This window comes from Cricetulus griseus, assembly GCF_003668045.3.
Source record: "Cricetulus griseus strain 17A/GY chromosome 1 unlocalized genomic scaffold, alternate assembly CriGri-PICRH-1.0 chr1_1, whole genome shotgun sequence".
Taxonomy (NCBI): Eukaryota; Metazoa; Chordata; class Mammalia; order Rodentia; family Cricetidae; genus Cricetulus; species Cricetulus griseus.
The window spans coordinates 152,815,085-152,833,851 of NW_023276807.1; the positions used below are offsets into that span (position 1 = coordinate 152,815,085).

Genomic DNA, 18,767 nt, shown 5'->3' on the forward strand with positions numbered 1-18,767 from the left:
AATCATGCAGGGTGACTCACAACTGCCTGTGATTCCAGCTCCAGGGCATTTAACACTCCCTTCTGTTCTCTGTGGGTACCTGTGGCACGCACACAGAAATATAAACAAAATAAATCATAAAAGAAGAATTAGTTCTAATTCCACATAATAAATTGTTTAACTTTTAATTAGAATATATTTTATTATCCAACTTGTAGTAATTATGCAAGTTATTTAATTTTGTAAAACAATGAAGAAAGGTTATGCTTAACAGGAATATTACTATTTCTTTTAGAGATGATTGTTTCAAAATTAGAAACGAAAATCTTACCTAAAAAGGAAAAAGAGATAGTTTTTCCTACAGACACACATGAATAGCTGTATACCAAGAACACAGATCTAGGTTAGCACAAATGTCATGTTGATATGGCATAGTACTCAGTCTTCAAAATATTTCTAAGCATTACAATACATGTTTCAGAACTTGAAAAAATTTATGAAGCATTCTATGAAGCAAATACCTCCCTAACCAGAGATGTGTCTCTTGTAGAGGTTTGCACTTGTTACTGGCCTACTTCTTTACTGGAGCTGAAACAGAGATCTGCTGTAGCTAAAATTCACTTGTAAAATACAAATAGTTCAACCACTTCCCATCTCAACTATGGTTGAGGGTGTGTCTACAATGTAAACTAAACCTCAATCCCTTGAACAGGTATGGGAGAAATTCAGAGCTCACTAATCAGCTTTAGTTTGGAGACACTTTGGATGCAATTTGATATAGGTCGATATGAACTACAAGCAGAAATTCTTTCTACACAAGGAGTTTTGCCTAACCTTGTCCAGGGCAAATCTGGAGTTGAGAAACAAATTGTCTCCATGTGGTTGTTCTATGTGTTCCATATCTCTGTCTGTGGACAGGACAGACAGATGATCCTCAGTCTAGAAACTCTCCCTCAGGCACTAGGTTGGGAAGGTCTCAGCTTCAGTGATACTTTTCATCTTGTGAAACAAAAGCACTATTCTTGGACCCAAATACACTGGTAAACTCATCAACACAGTGACAGTTGTTTAGGGGAAATTCAAAAGGGCCATTTAAGAGGACCCTCCACAGAGGGGGCAAATTGATTTTATAGACCCTGAATAGGCTCTCAGAGATAAACTCAAGTCCCTAAAGAGTAGTCCTAAACAGAATAATGTATGGGTTTTAATTCTTTGGAAACTGAGAAATAATACAAAATATAGAAAACTATTTCCAAAAATCTCAGTCATGAGATCTGGGATATGAATTGTGTTCTCCAAACAGAATCATGACAGGAAGATGAGTAATGACTTCTATAACCTCATGAAAACCTATAGCTAGCCAGGAAGTGAAGTATCCTGGGTCAGACAGTCAGGAAAGAGAAAACAGGGCAAGTGTACAAAAATGTAGTCCATTTGCAACCATGCAACTGTTTCTACAGCAAGGGCAACATAACTCTACATACTACTACATGGGAGACTGTGTGGGGAACATGCAGTTTCCTGTGTAATATTCTCAGGAATATGAATGCAAGTTTCATACCCTGAAATAAGCCTGTGTTATGAAAAACTGAGACCAATGATTTTCTTCAGAAACACTATTTCTCCAGTTCAGTAGTCACCCAGGAATTTGCAAAAGTACTCTTTTAAAAGTAATATAGCAAGGGACCATGGCACTAGATAATTTGAAATATTATTTGCTGAGGCATGTTTAGGACATATTTAATCAGTTTCTCCTTCACGAATCCATTTGACTTCCAAGTCAAGTTACTATTCCAAAAAATCATATATTCAAGTTGAAGCTTCAACACTTTGAATCTCTTTGAAGAACTTAAGCATTGTTCCAGACATTTCCTTCTTATAGATGACATCAAATTTCTCATTTTGGGCCACTGTGAAGTAATTCTTCCAGTCACCAACAACACCTAAAATGACAAGAACACATGAAAGAATAAAATATGAATTACAAAAAAAATATTCACCAAGGGAAAGGGTGGGTACTCAGGGGATGAATTTGAAAAATAGTATATTTGGCTTCAAATATAATTTCTAATATAAAATCACAGAAATAAGTTTTATTCTAGTTTGGAACAAAGATGACTGGTACATATGCACATACATTTTTCTTGATACGAATTTGTCTGATGAGGCTTTAAAAATAATCTAATATTGAATAAGTATGACTATTTTAAAGCATCATTTAAATTTTAAATATTATCATTGGTAAAACAGGCTTAAAGTTAAGCAAAGAGTTCATGTTTCAAGACTTATTTTGAGAGGGATAATTTTACTATCTAAATTCTCAGGGAGTATACTATTTCATAAGGAAGAACTTATACTTCTCCTGACTGTCCTAGGTCATGGAGTTAGAGATCAATTTTCGGCATAAGAGCATATTTCATTTTCTCAGATAGTCACACAGTCTGTACAAAGAACTGTTCATCATCCAAAAGAGCTCTTAAATGGGAAACAAATGGGTTCAATTTCCTGGAATTTACATATGAGAATTCTGTGATCATTGGAAGGTGCTTGTCCCCTAATTCACAAAATTTATACTTCATTTGTATTTTAGGTGAGAATAATATTAAAGCTGAACATATAAAGCACCTGAGCTGTCTTGAGACAAACATAGGACTTTGATTGTTTGAAGGAACAAGTGCCTTAGGCAGGTATTCATAAAGAGTCTGTACTATATATTAGTTATTGAATAAACATGCACTCAGTCTGCTGAATGAGTAAATGAATGAACAAATGAATCTAGACAATTGCCACCAAAAGTTGATATGTGAATAATTTCTGGTTGGAAAGTACTCTAAATCATTACATAACACGTTTCACGTAGCTTTTTTTGCCCAGTTTTATACCATAGGTGTTAATTATTTTACATATTTTGTTAATGATGCAAGTAAAACTTCATTTGGCTGGTTGACGAATTTGATGTCATAGATTTAGACAGAACTATAGCCCTGATAAAGCTTGGATCCATCTAACCACAAAGCATGTTATTTTCTTCCTCTACAGGAATGTAAAGACTTCACAATTGTTAGGTTTGCATGTATTCTTCCATGGTAAAGTTGCACAAAATATCAAATCCAGTCTCTATTCAGCAATATTTGAGCTGTCATGAAGATCTCATTCATCTTCACATGACTGGATTTAAACTCTTTGGGAAATTACCTGCGGAGACATGACTGAATTTAGCTGCTTTAATGAAAGAAATTGTGTTTAAAGCTCCATTAGATAAAAGTTATATGAATATAAATGTATATGCATATACATTAGCCAATTTGTTCCAAATTAGAATAATGCCTATAATACTTTTCGGTGTTCTGTAATACTCGAAACTATTGTTGAAGCTAACTACACTGTTTTTCAAATAAATTTAACACCAAAACAACTTCTATTTTAACAAGATTAAAACTTGTATAAAAATGTCTTAATATAATGCTTTTCAAAGTTGTTCTGATTGTATGTCTATGGCCACACACATTCCTGGGGTTATTCTTACAACCAGCACAAAATCCTATTCCTCTATATCTACTTCAGTAAACAATAATCAAAATAGCAGGTGTCACTAGTAGTATGAAAACACCTAAATTTGAAGTTAATTTATGAAATGTGTTAATTTGTTACTACTGAAACAGAGTATGTATAAGAAGCCATAATAATATGATTTTCTTCATAGTAAACAAAGAACTGCAACAGTGAATTCCATATTCTTCTAAGTTAAATTTTGACTCTGCTTCCTGTAATTCAAATAATATCTGTAAAGAGGAAAAAATTTCCCATAAAAAAGAGACATTTTTGGTGAATTTTCTTCATAAATAATGACAATTATTTTCTAACTCATATGGGGCTTTAAAGAATTTGCATATTACTAGATGGAGGAAAGAAGTCTATATCAATTTATCAAGTGGAGTAGACTGACAAACATGAAATTTCAAGATAATTGTGAAAGTCAAATTCATTAATAAGAAAAGTATTTGTCAAACCTTTAGTACCATGTGCATAATAAGGCGACTTTTGACTATATGTGATTTTAGTTTTCATTGATTTCCTATGAAGAACTGAAACTTAAGTCAAATAAAACAGTAGAAATCACAAAACTGGGTTTTCACAAGAAAGTAAAGGTGGGGATTACATTCAGCAAAGTTTTACCTTTTCGCATAAATGGGGACTTGTTGTGATCCATCATTGATGAGGGCAGATGGGTATAATTGACCAAGGGGTTGTCCTTCATCATTTCAAAGGAAGTGTGATGGATTATCCTGTCCAAGGTCTCCTCATCCAATCTCTTTTGTAGAAAGTTGGCGATCTTTTTTATTTCTTCCTTTGGATTCTGTCAGTGAGTAATAGGATAAAAGCAAGGAAGTAACAAGCATGTAAACCACTCACATAATTTATGAAATGATGCAACATTTATAATTACATCATTATGATTGAGTCTGCATATGGATTCCTCAGTATTCAGGAGTTTGGGGCAGAAAGATTACAAATTCAAAGTCTGCTGTGCTAAGCAGACACTAATTCAACAAACAAAAGAATGAGCTGGAGAGACAGCTCAGTGCTTAAGGGCACACACTGTTCTTTCAGGGGACTCCTTTGGTTCCCTGTCCCCACATAGGGTAGCACACCATTACCTTTAACTACAGCTTCCAGGGACCAGGCTCCACTGGCCAGCAAAAGCATGTGCACTCATGCACATAGATACACACACACACACACACACACACACACACACACACACACACACACTTATAAAAATTAACCAAAATCATCCTCTGATTTCAATTTATAGCATAGGAGCTTAAGATTTATAACTTTCAATAAGGCAATTAAATCTTCACTGAGATTTCAAAAAGATTTTGAAAAAAATATGTTGAAACTGAAATTGAGAGATCCAATTTAAAATTTAATGCAATGTACCATCTACTTGGTGTTGAAATATTGACATCAATTCCTAGTAGAAGAAACATCTTAGATTCTTAGTATAGGATTCTGAAATGTTTCAGGACCTTTTTGTTTGTTTGTTTGTTTGTTTAAAATGGAGGTTTAGAGTTAGGTTTGTTTAGTTCATGGAAATGAGAGCAGTTATAAAAATAGGAAAATAAAAATGAGTAGGGAAAAATTAATAACGTTCTTTGATGAAGAGGCTTGATTATATTTACAGCAAATAAAGAAACAATGACATATAAAAACACATTATTAGCTATTTGTGTACACACACACACACACACACACACACACACACACACACACACATCATTTTCTGTAAGGAAAGTTTTGTTAATATTTCCAGGATATGAAGAAGAATGCGGCCCCTGCCACATTATCTTTATTATTATATTGAAGGTAAGATATAAAAATGCCCTGGCATTTCCCAGAAGTACATTCAGAGAGTGTTACTGTACACAGGAGAAAACATCTGCTAATATTTTGGTTATTACATTCCTTCAGTCATAAAATTCATTACATTATGAAAAGTTCCATTCATGTGTAACTCTTGAGCCATAATATGTATTAGGTACCATAAATATATCTTCAAAATTAACAGTTTTTTTTTTAGTTTCTATCACAAATTTGAGAATTGAAAGATGTTTTAAATTGTCTATCTGGAGTTTTATAAACAAACATTTCTGTACATTTCTCAATGGTGTATGAGGTTAGGCAGAATTGTCCCATTTTTGTAGAATAACCCTGAATGGTGGCAAAGCACATTGCAGTTTTATTGATCAAACCTATTTCATAGAGACTATGTGAATTATAAGTTCATGCACTAAAATAGATACAGTGAGAAAGTAAAGAAAGAGAAACATTTGAAAGATAAAACAGACAAACATGACACAATTCAAAGTCCATAATGTGCTGGGCGGTGGTGGCTCACACCTTTAATCCCAGCACTCAGGAGGCAGAGGCAGGCGGATCTCTGTGAGTTCAAGACCAGCCTGGTCTACAAGAGCTAGTTCCAGGACAGGATCCAAAGCCACAGAGAAACCTTGCCTCAACAAACAAACAAAAAGCAAAACAAAACAAAAAGTCCATAATGTACAATGGTAGATGGTAATTATACTAAATGCACAGCCTAACTGAAAGTTTGGAAAACTAAGAAGAAAAATAGAGATGTTATGGAAAAAAAGAAAACAGAAGTTGTAAAGGATGACATGTTGGAAAACTAAGCTAATTAAATTTGCTTTTGAACATGTTAAATTAATTCCAGTGTTGGATTGGAAATCAAGTTAGAAAATAGGGATTACTCACAGATAATTATTTATGGAAATGCTGAACAAAAGAATGAAGATCAAATTAGAGAGAGCAATTAAAAAGGAAAATGACTGGGTGAATATACAGATACCAAGTGCAAAATCATGAGTGTGAAGGCCTGTAAGTCCAAAGGATAATTTGAGGGAAAAGGATGCTTGAAAATCACATGCTAACTGAACGAAGGAACAAATATAAATGAACGCTTTCACAAAGTGACTAGATATGCAGATAGGAGAAATGGGAAATAGGAAAACAGCTATTTCCATTTGGATTCCAATGTTAGATTGAAAAATAAATATCCATGGCTTCCCCTTGACACAGTGTACATTTTTTCAGAATAAATGTCTAATACATTACCTGTTTCAAATCTTCATAGTATAAGAAAAGTAGTGGATGCTCTTGCTTCTTTTCCCACCAACTCTTAACATGATTGAACCATGAACCATAAGCCACTAAGATAGTAAAAAATGGTACCTCCATAAGTGTTTGTCAGATAAAAAAATTTAATAAGTCTATTGTAAAGATATTTTGTAGAACTTGGTAATCAAATAAGCTGAGAATATAAGATCAATTTTTATAAAGTTAAAATTAGGGATTTATAGATGTATGCTCAACTTTTAAAACATAGATTACAAAAGGGACATTTCAAGTAAAAATAGATTGGCTGCCATTGAGTTTGCTAATGGAAGATTTATATAACATGGTATCAAGTATGAATTTCAATATTACAGATACAGCATATATAACAGATCCCCAATGATGCACAAAAATTGAGGATTGACTTTTAACACTGGGAATAGATTACAGAATGTTTTCATATACCATTGATTAATATTATACTTGCAAGTTAAATTTTATGGTAAACATTTAAATGTAGTTACTTTCCTGCAATGGAATCTAATATATAAGTATTTAACTTGGATATTCTGACTTTTAAAAAATGAAAGGAAGATAGGTTATTCAAGATTAGTAATATCTGAAATAAAAACTCTTTGACATCTTAAAGTTACTGCTTAGGCCTACCTACCATTTCCAGCTATGAATTTCTGCAGATAATCTTCCCAGGTGCCAGGCAGAGGTTGTACACTATTCATTAAATCAAAATGATAATATGAGACAGCAACATCCTTAGCATTTCGAGCCAGATAAATCATCTACATGAAAGAGGAAGAAGAAAATCAGGGGATCCTGCACTATTAATATTTATTATAAATAAATAAAATAGCAGAGAAGTTTTTCTCCTAGAAGTTATGGTTCATAAAGCTTGCCTATCATCACTCCTAAAGTAGAAACTCTTTTCATGAACTTACTAAGGTTTTGGTTAGCATACAAAGAGAGTATACTTTCATATATAAGGATACACTTTATTTTTACCAACAACACCCCAAATTCTTTACATATAAGTTAAGCAGACAGCCTCCAAAGTCACACAAACCCTGTCTTGAAAAACAAAATAAAAAACAACAAACATAAACAAGTTAAGCAGGAAGAACTAGATAATTTAAACATCATAATTAGGATTTAAGAAATGAAGATCGAAGGGGTCTGTTCCAGGTTGGAGAAACCCACAGAAACAGTTGGCCTGAACAAGGGAGAGCACATCGACCCCAGATGCTGTCTGGGAGACCAGTACAAGACTGATCCAGACCCCTGAACATGGATGTCAATAAGGAGGCCTCTGCACTCCAGGGAGCCTTTGGTGGTGGATTAGTATTTTTTCCTGGTGCAAGAAGGGACTTTGAGAGCCCAACCCACGTGAAGGGTTACACTCTGACCCTGGACACATGGGAAAGGGCCCAGGCCCAGCACAGGAAGAATTGGTGGACTTTGCAGAGCCCCTGTTGAGGGCCCTACCCTGCCTGGGGAGTGGTGGGTGGATGGGGTTGTGGGTAGGTTGGAGGTGGGCGAGGAGGGATGGGGGTGAGGAGAGGGAGAGGGAGAGGGAGAAGGGACTTACATGTGAAACAAGCTGGTTCCCTAACTTGAATTAAGAAAAAAAAATTAAAAAAAAGAAATGATTAGCTATTGAAGAACTTGAGATTTCCTGATAAGCAAGCATCCAGTCACAAACATTTCACTAAACAATGGCAACAAACATTCAGGTAAGAAAACATACTCTTTACTTAATTTTTTCTTGAAAGCCACATCATTTTGTTGGCACAGAAAGGGTATACTAGTAACAATATTGTGCTGATTGAGAATTCTGTTACTTTTGAGCTTAGAAACTTCATATACATAAATTGAAATTATTTTTAAAAAGTTAACTGTTCATAGTGGTAAACTCCCAGTACTGTAGTACTTGGGTGGCTGGGGAAGGAAGATCAAGAGGGTGATATATATTGCAAGGCTAGCCTGGCATACATAGTGATATCCTGTCTCAAACAAAACCAAATCAGAAGTAGACAAGAGAGGAGGGAAGAGAAGTAAGGAAAGGGCTGGAGAGATGGCTCAGCCATTAAAGGCTAGGCTCACAACAAAAATATAAGGGAAAGGATCCAAAAGAGAGATAAAGAGGGCAAAGAAGAGGTGGGGGGAGTCAGGAGAAAGACAGGTAAAATATCAATCACTTCCTTGTGTAGTTTAGTTTCCCGGGTGGCAAAGCATGCTACTATTTCTCACAATAAGAACAGATCAATAGACAGGGTTCAGCTGGAAACTTAAGCATTAGTCTATATTATACCTTGCAGTTGTTCTCCCAGAAAGATTTAGGGAGTAGATCAACTGGTAGATGCGTCTTTATAATCCGAGGTGATGGCATTGTCTTCAAGTGTTCAACACCTAGAATTTCAGTTTAGGACATAGAAAGATCAGAGTACCAACAAAGCTCAGATTTCTACATCTTTCCCACCAATATTTGTAAATGCTGTGTGTGTGTGTGTGTGTGTGTGTGTGTGTGTGTGTGTGTGTGTGTGTGTGTGTGTGTGTGCCACAGGTATGTTCATGTGTCACAGCACTCTTATGGAAAAAGCCAGAGGACAACTTTTAAGAATTCATCCTTTTCTTGCAGTGTGGATTCCATGTCCTTGTACCTGTGCAGTAAGCACTTTTCCCACTGAGCTATCTCTCTTTCTCACAAACATTTTTCCCAGACATTTCTGAGCAATATTAAATGGAGGTGGCTTCTAAAATAACTACAGGTGTTTTTCAGAATTCCTGAAGGTGGTATCAGGAGACAGGTAACAGTGTACACTTGGACATTTGCCCCACTATATTAAAATTTCTAGTATAATTTTACTCTATGAGGTATTTTTAAAATATTTAAGAGTCCTAGTTTCATTTTCTATATTCCCCAAAATGAGGAATAAAACACTGCTTTGGTAACTTAGTTTTATCACATCTACTTCTTCAGGTCTCCCATACAAATATTAAAGTGCTATGCATATTTCATTATCAGTATCACTTCAATCCAATCTAATATCTAGTCTACTAATATTACATATTCTTGCCATATTTAGCATAAAAATATATTTTTCAAAAAACTTACATCTGATGAATCAACTCCAAACAATCACTGGTTTTAACTGTTTTTAATTTATAATGCTACATATAGTCCCAGTGTTCTATGTAACACTTTATCTATTGGAATACTGCATGTACTTGAAATGGTGGCCCAAAACTTTAATCCAGTACTCAAGAGGCTGATATATGAAGATTTTAAGTTCAAGGCCTGCTTGGACTTCTTAGAGATGTCCATGGCAGCCTCTTTTTTTGTAAATAGGGAACTGGTCACAGTCAGAAATGTTCTTGCCTCCAGAGTGTTCCTGTGCTTATTGCCCAGGCTAGCACTCTAATATACATTCAATAGAACAGAATTGCCTCAAAACAGGAATGTGACATGTCGTTTAGCAATGAATGTCTTGTTGATTGAAATCCATGGCCCATAATAAATATTAAGCACAACCTCTTTATAGCAATAGAAATAAGGTTGTGAAAATCAAATAAAAATCTAAGATGGCCAGCTAAATTTGGGTTTTAAATACATAATAGATATTTTTTGTGTGTGTCTCCTATAATTTACCTTTGGGATAGATTAAATTAAATGTTTCACAATCTGAATGTTAAATGTACTTGGAGGTTAGATGTCCTGGATTTTATCTGGAGATATTAATTAGAAACCTGCAAAATTCTACCATGGATCTCATCATGTCTCCAAACTAGTGGCTACAGCCGTGGTACCCAGTACAGAGAAATGAAAATTGTAGTATTCTATAGGCATCCACTTCCCTCTGTTAATCTCATATCATCTTTTCCATGCCAATTCTTTGCTTCTGCTCTATCTTACATAAAAGATTTCTCATTTCCTATGTCTCATAGTCATTTTCCCAAGTAATGTGGTTTAAATGAGCCCTTTATATCCATGAATATAACTGATAGGACGATTTCGCAGGTATCCACAATTAGGGTCTAGAATAAATCTAATTACTACCTTCATCTCTTGGCAAAACATTAACTAATCCCTTGTGGCAACTGACTCTGCCCTTAATCCCACCTCCACCAGTAATCCCAGACACCTACATTATTCAGTTTAATTAGTATTTCATTTTATATTTTTTGTGGTGTTAAAGTCATTCTTCATTTCCAAGCTTTTATTTTCAACTTTAGAGAAGGAGATAAGGGTCAATAGATCACTTCCTCTGCAAGTAAACCTTCTTGCTGTGAGCCATTACCACTATAGGGAAAAGTTGATACTCAGCTGTGCTCTGTGTTATCTAGGTTCCTGTGTTAACTAGGTACCCTGTGTTCTGTGTTATCTAGGTTTGCAGCAGCTTTACTTAAAGTGACCTTTTACACTTGCCTGTAGGAACCAGGCTTTTCCATTCCCTTTTAGCTTGATGACTTTTTTCTTAATTCCCCTATCAAAACTTCTTCATGATGGTATTTTTCATGAATAACCTTCAACATTTGATACTATATTATACTTTTGTGAGTCAACAGTCTTGCTTCCAATTGCCAATTATCCTGAAAGTTACCAAAGGAATATCTTTCAACTGACTATTTAAAATAATACCTGAAACATAACACTTTATACAAAAATTATTAATAACTTTCCCAAGTTTCCAAATAAAACCTGGCTTCATATTTGGTTGGCCTAAATAAAACTTCTGAACCCACCCTTTTTTCTTCATTTTTCCTCATATTTCTTAAGCAGTTGCCAGCCAATCAATCCAAAATATGTCGATATCATCCTGGATTTAATTCCACATAGCAACTAGGGTAGACTTTGTATTTTAAACAACAAAAATGCAAATCAATTGCCTAAAGCAACTAAATATCTTCCCTATCTTGTTTAGAATAAAATTAAAGAAACTTTGAAGCATCCACACCTTATTTAATCAATCACTATATGATGTTAAATTGCTTTGCATCCTACTCACTCCCACCTCTTTCTTCACTGTTGTTTTAGTTCATGTATTGTCCTGAAGATTTTTCAGCATCAATCCCTTTTACACTTAGATGCTTCACATTCTGAGATAATGTTTTCCCAAAAGTACATGCATAACTGTGGGGCTTAATAAGATTATATATCATGCAGTCTAGTCGTTGGCTATGAAAGACTAGTAGAACTGACATGTAAATCAATTTACTTTTTAATGTTACAATATTTCTGTACGTTCCTTAATGAGAGGATTCATATTTTACTAATAATTCATAGCTAATGCACAACACAGTGAATAATCCTTTGTAATTATGTAAACAATTAAACAATTGTGCTGCTTCTTTTTCTTTCTTTTTTCTGAGTTGGAATTACAAATAGGACTATGCTAGATGAGAATATTCTTGCGAAATTTCAATAACCAAGAGAATTACATTTACCTGATATTTGTAGTTCAGGAATAGTCAGTTCCAACATTGGAACTTTAGCAGTAATAACATCTCGTTTACATTTTTCTACATTTCCATCATTTAGAACCATGTCAACAATTTCACTAATCCAAGTAGTACCTGTAACAAAAGTCAGAATTTTTAAAATCAGTGATCAGTTTCTTTGTTTTAATGTTTTTATTTATTGATTTATTCTTTGAGAAGTTTATGCATGTGAAATTGAACATTTTTGTAAACTTTTGAAATATATTGACTTTTTTGAGATTACAATATAATAATATCACTTGTCCCTTCTCTTTTCTCCCTCTAAGTCTCCAGCCCATAGCAGCTGTAGTGATAGGATGCCCCCATCTCACTTTTGTGGATATCCATATACACATACTCACTCCCCTACTACAAACAAATACACACATACACATGATTAAAATTTTTAAATCAATCTTATAAACAAAAGATGAGGTTAGACCTTCATTATTCAAGACACAAAACTCACCTGATTTAGGGTATGTGGTTATCACAAGGTCATCTGGTCTGCTCTGGAACTCTTCAATCCTTTCCCAATTGAGTGCAAAAGCATAGACCATAGGACACCCATGGATCATCTTCAGATCTTTTCTGTAAACATCTTCTGGGGTACCCATTTTTGTAGCAGGTTTCACAGATGCTGAATAGCCTACCTATTAACAGGGAAACTGCAGAGAAATAGATGGAATGAAAAGTCAGAATCTGTGTAACAAATGTTAAGCTTAAGATTCCACAATACAGTATAAAGTGAACTTTGACTATCACACTGTACACGGAAACACAAAGGTATCTTATGGGAGTGGCGCTATAGACTATCAATAGTGGCCACTGGCTCTTAGACAACAGAACAAAGGTCTTTAGCAGAAACATTAAAGAGAAGGGGAACTGTTCATCTCTGATTTAAGCCATTTTTTACAAAAATGTGCTAAAAATATCCACTTATACTAAAATATCAACGTTTTAGTTGTAGTTCATTTGTCTTAATGGTTACTCTATTTTCATTTTGACTTTTAAAGTTATATATTTTGACGTATATAACTGCATAAATTTTGTTTTCTTCTAAGAGTTGTTTCTTTGTCACTAGTCTTAAGGAAATGGTTCAGGATGCTCCCAACTGTGGTTATTTCTGCATGCACCTGTGAGTGTGCACATATATGCAAATATAGACATGAGCTATATTGAGCTATATTTGGAATTGTGGTTATTTGCTTTCTAATAAACTTGGTAAAGTTACCTGACAATTCTTAATAACTTTCCTAGTACTGTTTTATCTATAATGTAAATTGACATATCTGACACAAATTCTAGACCCTGTGTAAGTATCTATGCCATTGACCTCTTCTGAGATCTTCTTAGAAACACAAGACTCCCAGGTCCCCATGTAGACTTAGAATCTATATTTTAGTGAGACCCTGAAGTTACCTGCCTTAAAATTTGAGGATGACTTTCAATCACTTTAATTAATCCCTAATAATGTAGGTTGTAAATACATAAATTATTAAAATGAATTCACTCATTTTCAGTCTTCAATGAAGACATTTTCAGTGTCTTCAAGAAAATATATTGCATTGATTTTATTTAATACCAGTTATCCTTTCTTAGCCAGTTTTTCATCATGCCTGGCATTTTTTATATGGAATAAGGAAACAGCTGTAACCTGTCTGCTTCAAGGTTCACAGAGAAGGAATGGCCACCAGGAATAGACTGGTCTGCTTATTGACTCAAATTGTGCAATTATCCTGGGCCTAGCCTTAAGTTTTAAAAGGCCTGTGGCTTATCTCATACAAATAATAGTCATTACAATTTGTAAGGGAATTTCTCTTCAGTCAAGGAACTAACTCCTTTCTACCTAAACCTCAAAATGTTACCATAGTGAACGGAATGAGTAGCATGAAAACACTGCATCCAGTTATGAATGTGCTCATTGTGCCAGGGAATGCAGGCATGACCAATTCTGAAGCTGTCCAGTTATAGGAGGCTTCACAGAATGTTGTGAATAATTACTTCTGAGTTCAGAATTATAGGAGGAATAGAGTACAGAGGACAGATAGGTGACCAGATGGTTAATATTGTTGAGCAAGATGTGGTGAAATATGGTGTTCCCTGTAAAATATGAAAGATACCTATCAAAAGCCCCTTAAGTCATACAGGAAAAGAATTGGGGAATTTTTTTCAGTTATGAATCACACAACACACAAAATCTTCCTTCAAGTTGAGACATAATCTAACAAATTAAAACAGAATTTAAAACATGTATCATAGGAGACTGAGTCATAAGACATTAAGATTGAGTGATTCTAATGAAAAGCCCTGTTTCTGTGATTCCAGAATATTTGTTTGGTAATGTACTGGAGAAAAAAAAAGAAGAAAAAGAAAGAAAAAAGAGTCTGTTTCTGCTATTGATTATTTCTTTTCCAGCCAACTCTATCTACACTAAATTAGTAACATTGTTTAACTTCTCTGATGCACTTGAGCCCCAGATCTTGAAATGCATTTTCTAAATCCCAAGCTCTGTATTCTAGAATTTGCTGTTTACTGTACTCATGTGAATGTATGTAATGGTGGATTAAAGATGGGGCAGAGAAATGAAGATTCCAGAATGACTTCTTTGTTTCTGAATGGTCTTAAAGTTCACAAGACCCCCTCACCCTGCAAACAAGCAAATAAACAAACAGCATTCTTCAAAGGCATTCTATTGAATTCAGAGATAAAAGTGAACACTGGGATCTAGATGGTCTCCACAGCAATAGTCAGACACTAAGTTTCATTTCAGAATTAGAAATTATGCAAAAGATACTCAAATTGCAAAAGTGCTCAACAGGATTTTTGTTAGGTCCACCATGCTCTATAGATTTAGGACAAAAGCTTCAGGAAAGCAATTTAAAAATAAATTTTACTTCACAATGTGATCTCATTGTTCAGTTTTTACCTTCACTCAATGATATTGCTGCTGAGAAGAACCTGTGGAGTTGGTGATGATATGGGAAGAGTGGAACACCCATGCCCTCTCCAGAAGTTAAACTAAGGGTTCTAAACATAGCAGTCTGTGAGTTTCCAGGAAGTAAAAATCCGAAGGGTTTGAAGTGCATGCAAACATCAAGGTCCTGCTATTTCAACAGATATCAAAGATAGGAAGCAATGAAGAAGAAATGGATCAGAGTGATGACTGGAAACCAGGTAGCCGTAGATGGCCCCGGTGTGAACTTCTTGACAAACTTCACAGAGTCTGAAAAAACCGCAGAAGCAAAGAGCATGACAGGATACACTCAAAACTTCCTGCTGCCACTCATTTGAGAAAAAAGTATTTTGACAAGTTTGACCATTATACATGTTTCTTTGTATCTAAAAGACTTATGAGTGTCCAATTACCAACATGAACTAAAATGCAAAATTTAATTGAAGAACAGAAATACACCAGCAGAACTGACAACTCCTGGAAGACTCTGTTACTCTAACACCTCGATGATCTTCTAATGAGTCCTATCACCAACACACACACACACACACACACACACACACACACACACACACACACACACACACACACACACACACTCAGGCACCTAGGAATAAAGAAGATGACCCCTCCCCCACAAAAATGCTCTTATCATCCATCTCCAACTCCTCAATCACCCTGTAAGTTTCCTCTGATCCAGTTGCCAAAAGGAAAGTTTTGGTTAAGAACATTGGTGTCCAATTTAGATACAAGGGTACCTGACAAGTTCTGGTCCTGTTAGTCATTTTTTTATGTTTTTTTTCCTCTTTTGATTTTGGTTTTCTTTTTTTAATTTTTATTTTTATAATAGTAATTAAGTAGACCAATTTTAAATTAAAAACAAGCTTCTTTTCCTTTTTATTTAAATTAGAAACAGGCTTCATTTACTGGTGGTCATTCTTATTCATGACCTGGTCTGGGAAAAATCATAAAATGTAGAAAAATAACCCTACATTGTTTAGACCATTAACTTTGTGTATTGTTTCATAGGGATTTTTTAAAATTATTTAAAGAATGTTTCTAACAGATTTCCAAATGTTTCTGGCTTAGCATATTATTTTCATACTTTCACTTTTACATTTCAGTCAACAAAATCAAAGATATTGCATTACTCTTACTAATTTTAAACTTAAATTTGCTATTGAGAAAATGTTTTGTCTACTTTCGAAGATTGTTTTGGAAACAATTATTAAAGTAAATTGTTAAACCTTGTAAAATTTATAGAAATCTAAAATTCTGACAAAATGTATACATACATTGTTTCATCCTGGTATATAACATCTTATGACAGCAAACTTTGTGGTATTACATAATATTAAAAGTTATTCTCATCGTATTATTTTATATGACAGTAATTTAGATACATCAAAGCTTGAACATCTTACATTACTGTTAGTTGTTGTTTTGCCAAATAAACTGTTAATAGTCTGCTCTTATTATTTTCTGAAATATTTATATTATTATTATAGTAACAGATTTTATATGTGTGTACATGTTAAGAAATTTTTTGAATCATTTTTATTTTCTTAATAGAACAAATCTTACAAGTGGGCATTTATTTTTTCACAATATGTGTCATGTAAGTTAGCTGTTAAATAATAGTCTAATATATTTGGATAAATCTTTAGAGTTTAGTTTATATCTATGTCTAGAGTTTTTATATAAGAAAATCAATTCAAAACTATTTTATACTTTTACAAAATTGTATTTCAAAGAAACATTTCAAGAAATTCCAAGTGCATAGTTGCTTGTTTGCTGTTTATTAGTGAGGAAACAGGTTTCTAAATTTTAACCATGCATGACTTTAACTATCACATTCTATAATGCTTCTAGGCTAACCTTTTCACAACATTTTAATAACAATGTCCTCAACAGAATAACCTAACATTAGTGATGACATGTTCTAAGCATTTCAGAAAGCAAGTAACAAGGAGTGACAAAAGGTAGTAACCCAGGAGATGTAACTGCTGTTTTGCTGAATTGTACTGGAGTAAAAATCAACTAGATTCTATCAACTTGTAATGTTTTTCTAGTTTGCTTTTATGGTTTGAAGGTATTTGGTCACTTTCTGACCTATGAGTCTGTGTTACATACTCTTATAATATTTAAGTCCTGCAAGCCTCTCTTTGGAATTTCAAAAGCTTTTGTAGTCCCTTCTTATATATTTATGAATACAGAAAAGAGACAGATAATATGGAGACAAAATCAGTCTTTTTGATATTTTTCCATGTAACACTTTGATAGTAGGTCAGTCTTTTCCTTCTTGTAGTATAAATGATTACAGCCTGAAATTTTTGTACATGTAGATGGTAAAAATATTGTGTAAGGTGAAGGAAAATCCAAAATATGCAGTTAATAGTGTTCATAGCTTCATTTTCCTAAATGAGAAAAATGCATTAGCACTAGAACACTAATAGTTAAGTGGTGGCCATGGTTTGCTTACAAATCCAGGATGACAGCATTTTCTATACTGTTTTGAAAGTGTTTCATAGTCAACTGTTACTGTATTAAAAATAACAAAACTTAGCTTTATATTTTTAGCTAAACTAATACATTTATGCATCCAAATCACAAGTAAATACCTTCTATACCAAATAAAGCATTGTTTAGAATTTGGGCTAAATATTTTAGGATGACAAATGTTGTGATTTAATGATTTGTACTATAAAAGCACATCCCAGTTTTTCAGATAATAGAGCAAATGTTCATTATTTTATAAATGTATAATGGGGACTATGTCTCAATTTCACAGCATGGGCAAATTTTGCTGTTCCCACTAGAACAGGTTGTACATAATTGTTTTGTGTGCTACCTTGGAACTCAATCACTTTAAGCAGCCTACATTAAGTTATTCATGATATATGGTCTATATCACTAAATGTGGACAATGTTTTTAAAAAGCAAAAGAAACCCTCCAGACCAAAAGTAAATCAAAAACTCAAGTGGAAACTAAATATAGATAAAGCAAGTTTGGAAATTCAGTTCAAAGTATCTATTGCAAATTACTTTATCATTAATTCTTAACTATGTGCAGGTAACAGAGACAAGAATTGAAAAATTAGTCATGAATTTTATTTGATTTTAAAATCTAGTAAGCTTGTTCTTATTATTTAAAAATAAATATATAACCTTCACTTTCTTAGAAGTAAGTTTATATTGAAATAATCCTTCCTCTATCTTAAAGAAAGGAAGTTAATGACTAGATGTCAAAGAAAGATCTTTCATACAAAAAGGCCAGCATTTTCAGTTTTAAAAGAGCATTTTGTTTGATCATGCATTAAACTCAGCATTTTCTGTAATAAATCATTTTCAGTATTCATTTTAATTGGTTTATTGACTGCAGAATTTTATTTTTTTACCTGACACAAAATACCTTTTTTCCTCCATTTTTTATTTAAATTAGAAACAAGATTGTTTACATGTCAATCCCAGTTCCCTCTCCCTACCCTCCTCCCCTACCCCCCACGTACACCCTATCTATCCCCATTTCTGCTCCCCAGGGAGAGTGAGGTCTTCCATGGGGAGTCTTCAATATCTGTCATATCCTTTGGAATAGGCCCGCCCCTGTGTGTCTAGGCTCAGGGAGTATCCCTCTATGTGAAATGGGCTCCCAAAGATCATTACTATGCTAGGCATAAGTACTGATCTACTTTAAGAGGCCCTGAAG

General features: G+C 34.0%; 1 protein-coding gene across 1 annotated transcript; it reads right to left on the reverse strand.

Annotated features, from left to right (window-relative positions):
* Positions 1-1,626: 1,626 nt before the first annotated feature.
* Sult1b1 (sulfotransferase family 1B member 1) lies at positions 1,627-12,722 on the reverse strand. Its single transcript, XM_027389275.2, has 7 exons — positions 12,575-12,722; positions 12,073-12,201; positions 8,939-9,036; positions 7,286-7,412; positions 6,616-6,710; positions 4,156-4,336; positions 1,627-1,922 (listed from the first exon to the last, which is right to left on the reverse strand). Exons 1-7 carry the CDS (start codon positions 12,720-12,722, stop codon positions 1,789-1,791), a joined length of 912 nt encoding a protein of 303 aa, XP_027245076.1. The 3' UTR covers positions 1,627-1,788.
* Positions 12,723-18,767: the final 6,045 nt, after the last annotated feature.

Bases quoted from the DNA above. Each gene is read 5' to 3' on its own strand.
- Sult1b1 (XM_027389275.2), bottom strand. From the start codon at position 12,722: ATGGGTACCCCAGAAGATGTTTACAGAAAAGATCTGAAGATGATCCAT. The intron at 12,202-12,574 runs GTGAGTTTTGTG...CTTTTGTTACAG, and splicing joins AACCACATACCCTAAATCAG to GTACTACTTGGATTAGTGAA. The intron at 4,337-6,615 runs GTAATGTATTAG...ACTCACTGACAG, and splicing joins ACTATGAAGATTTGAAACAG to AATCCAAAGGAAGAAATAAA.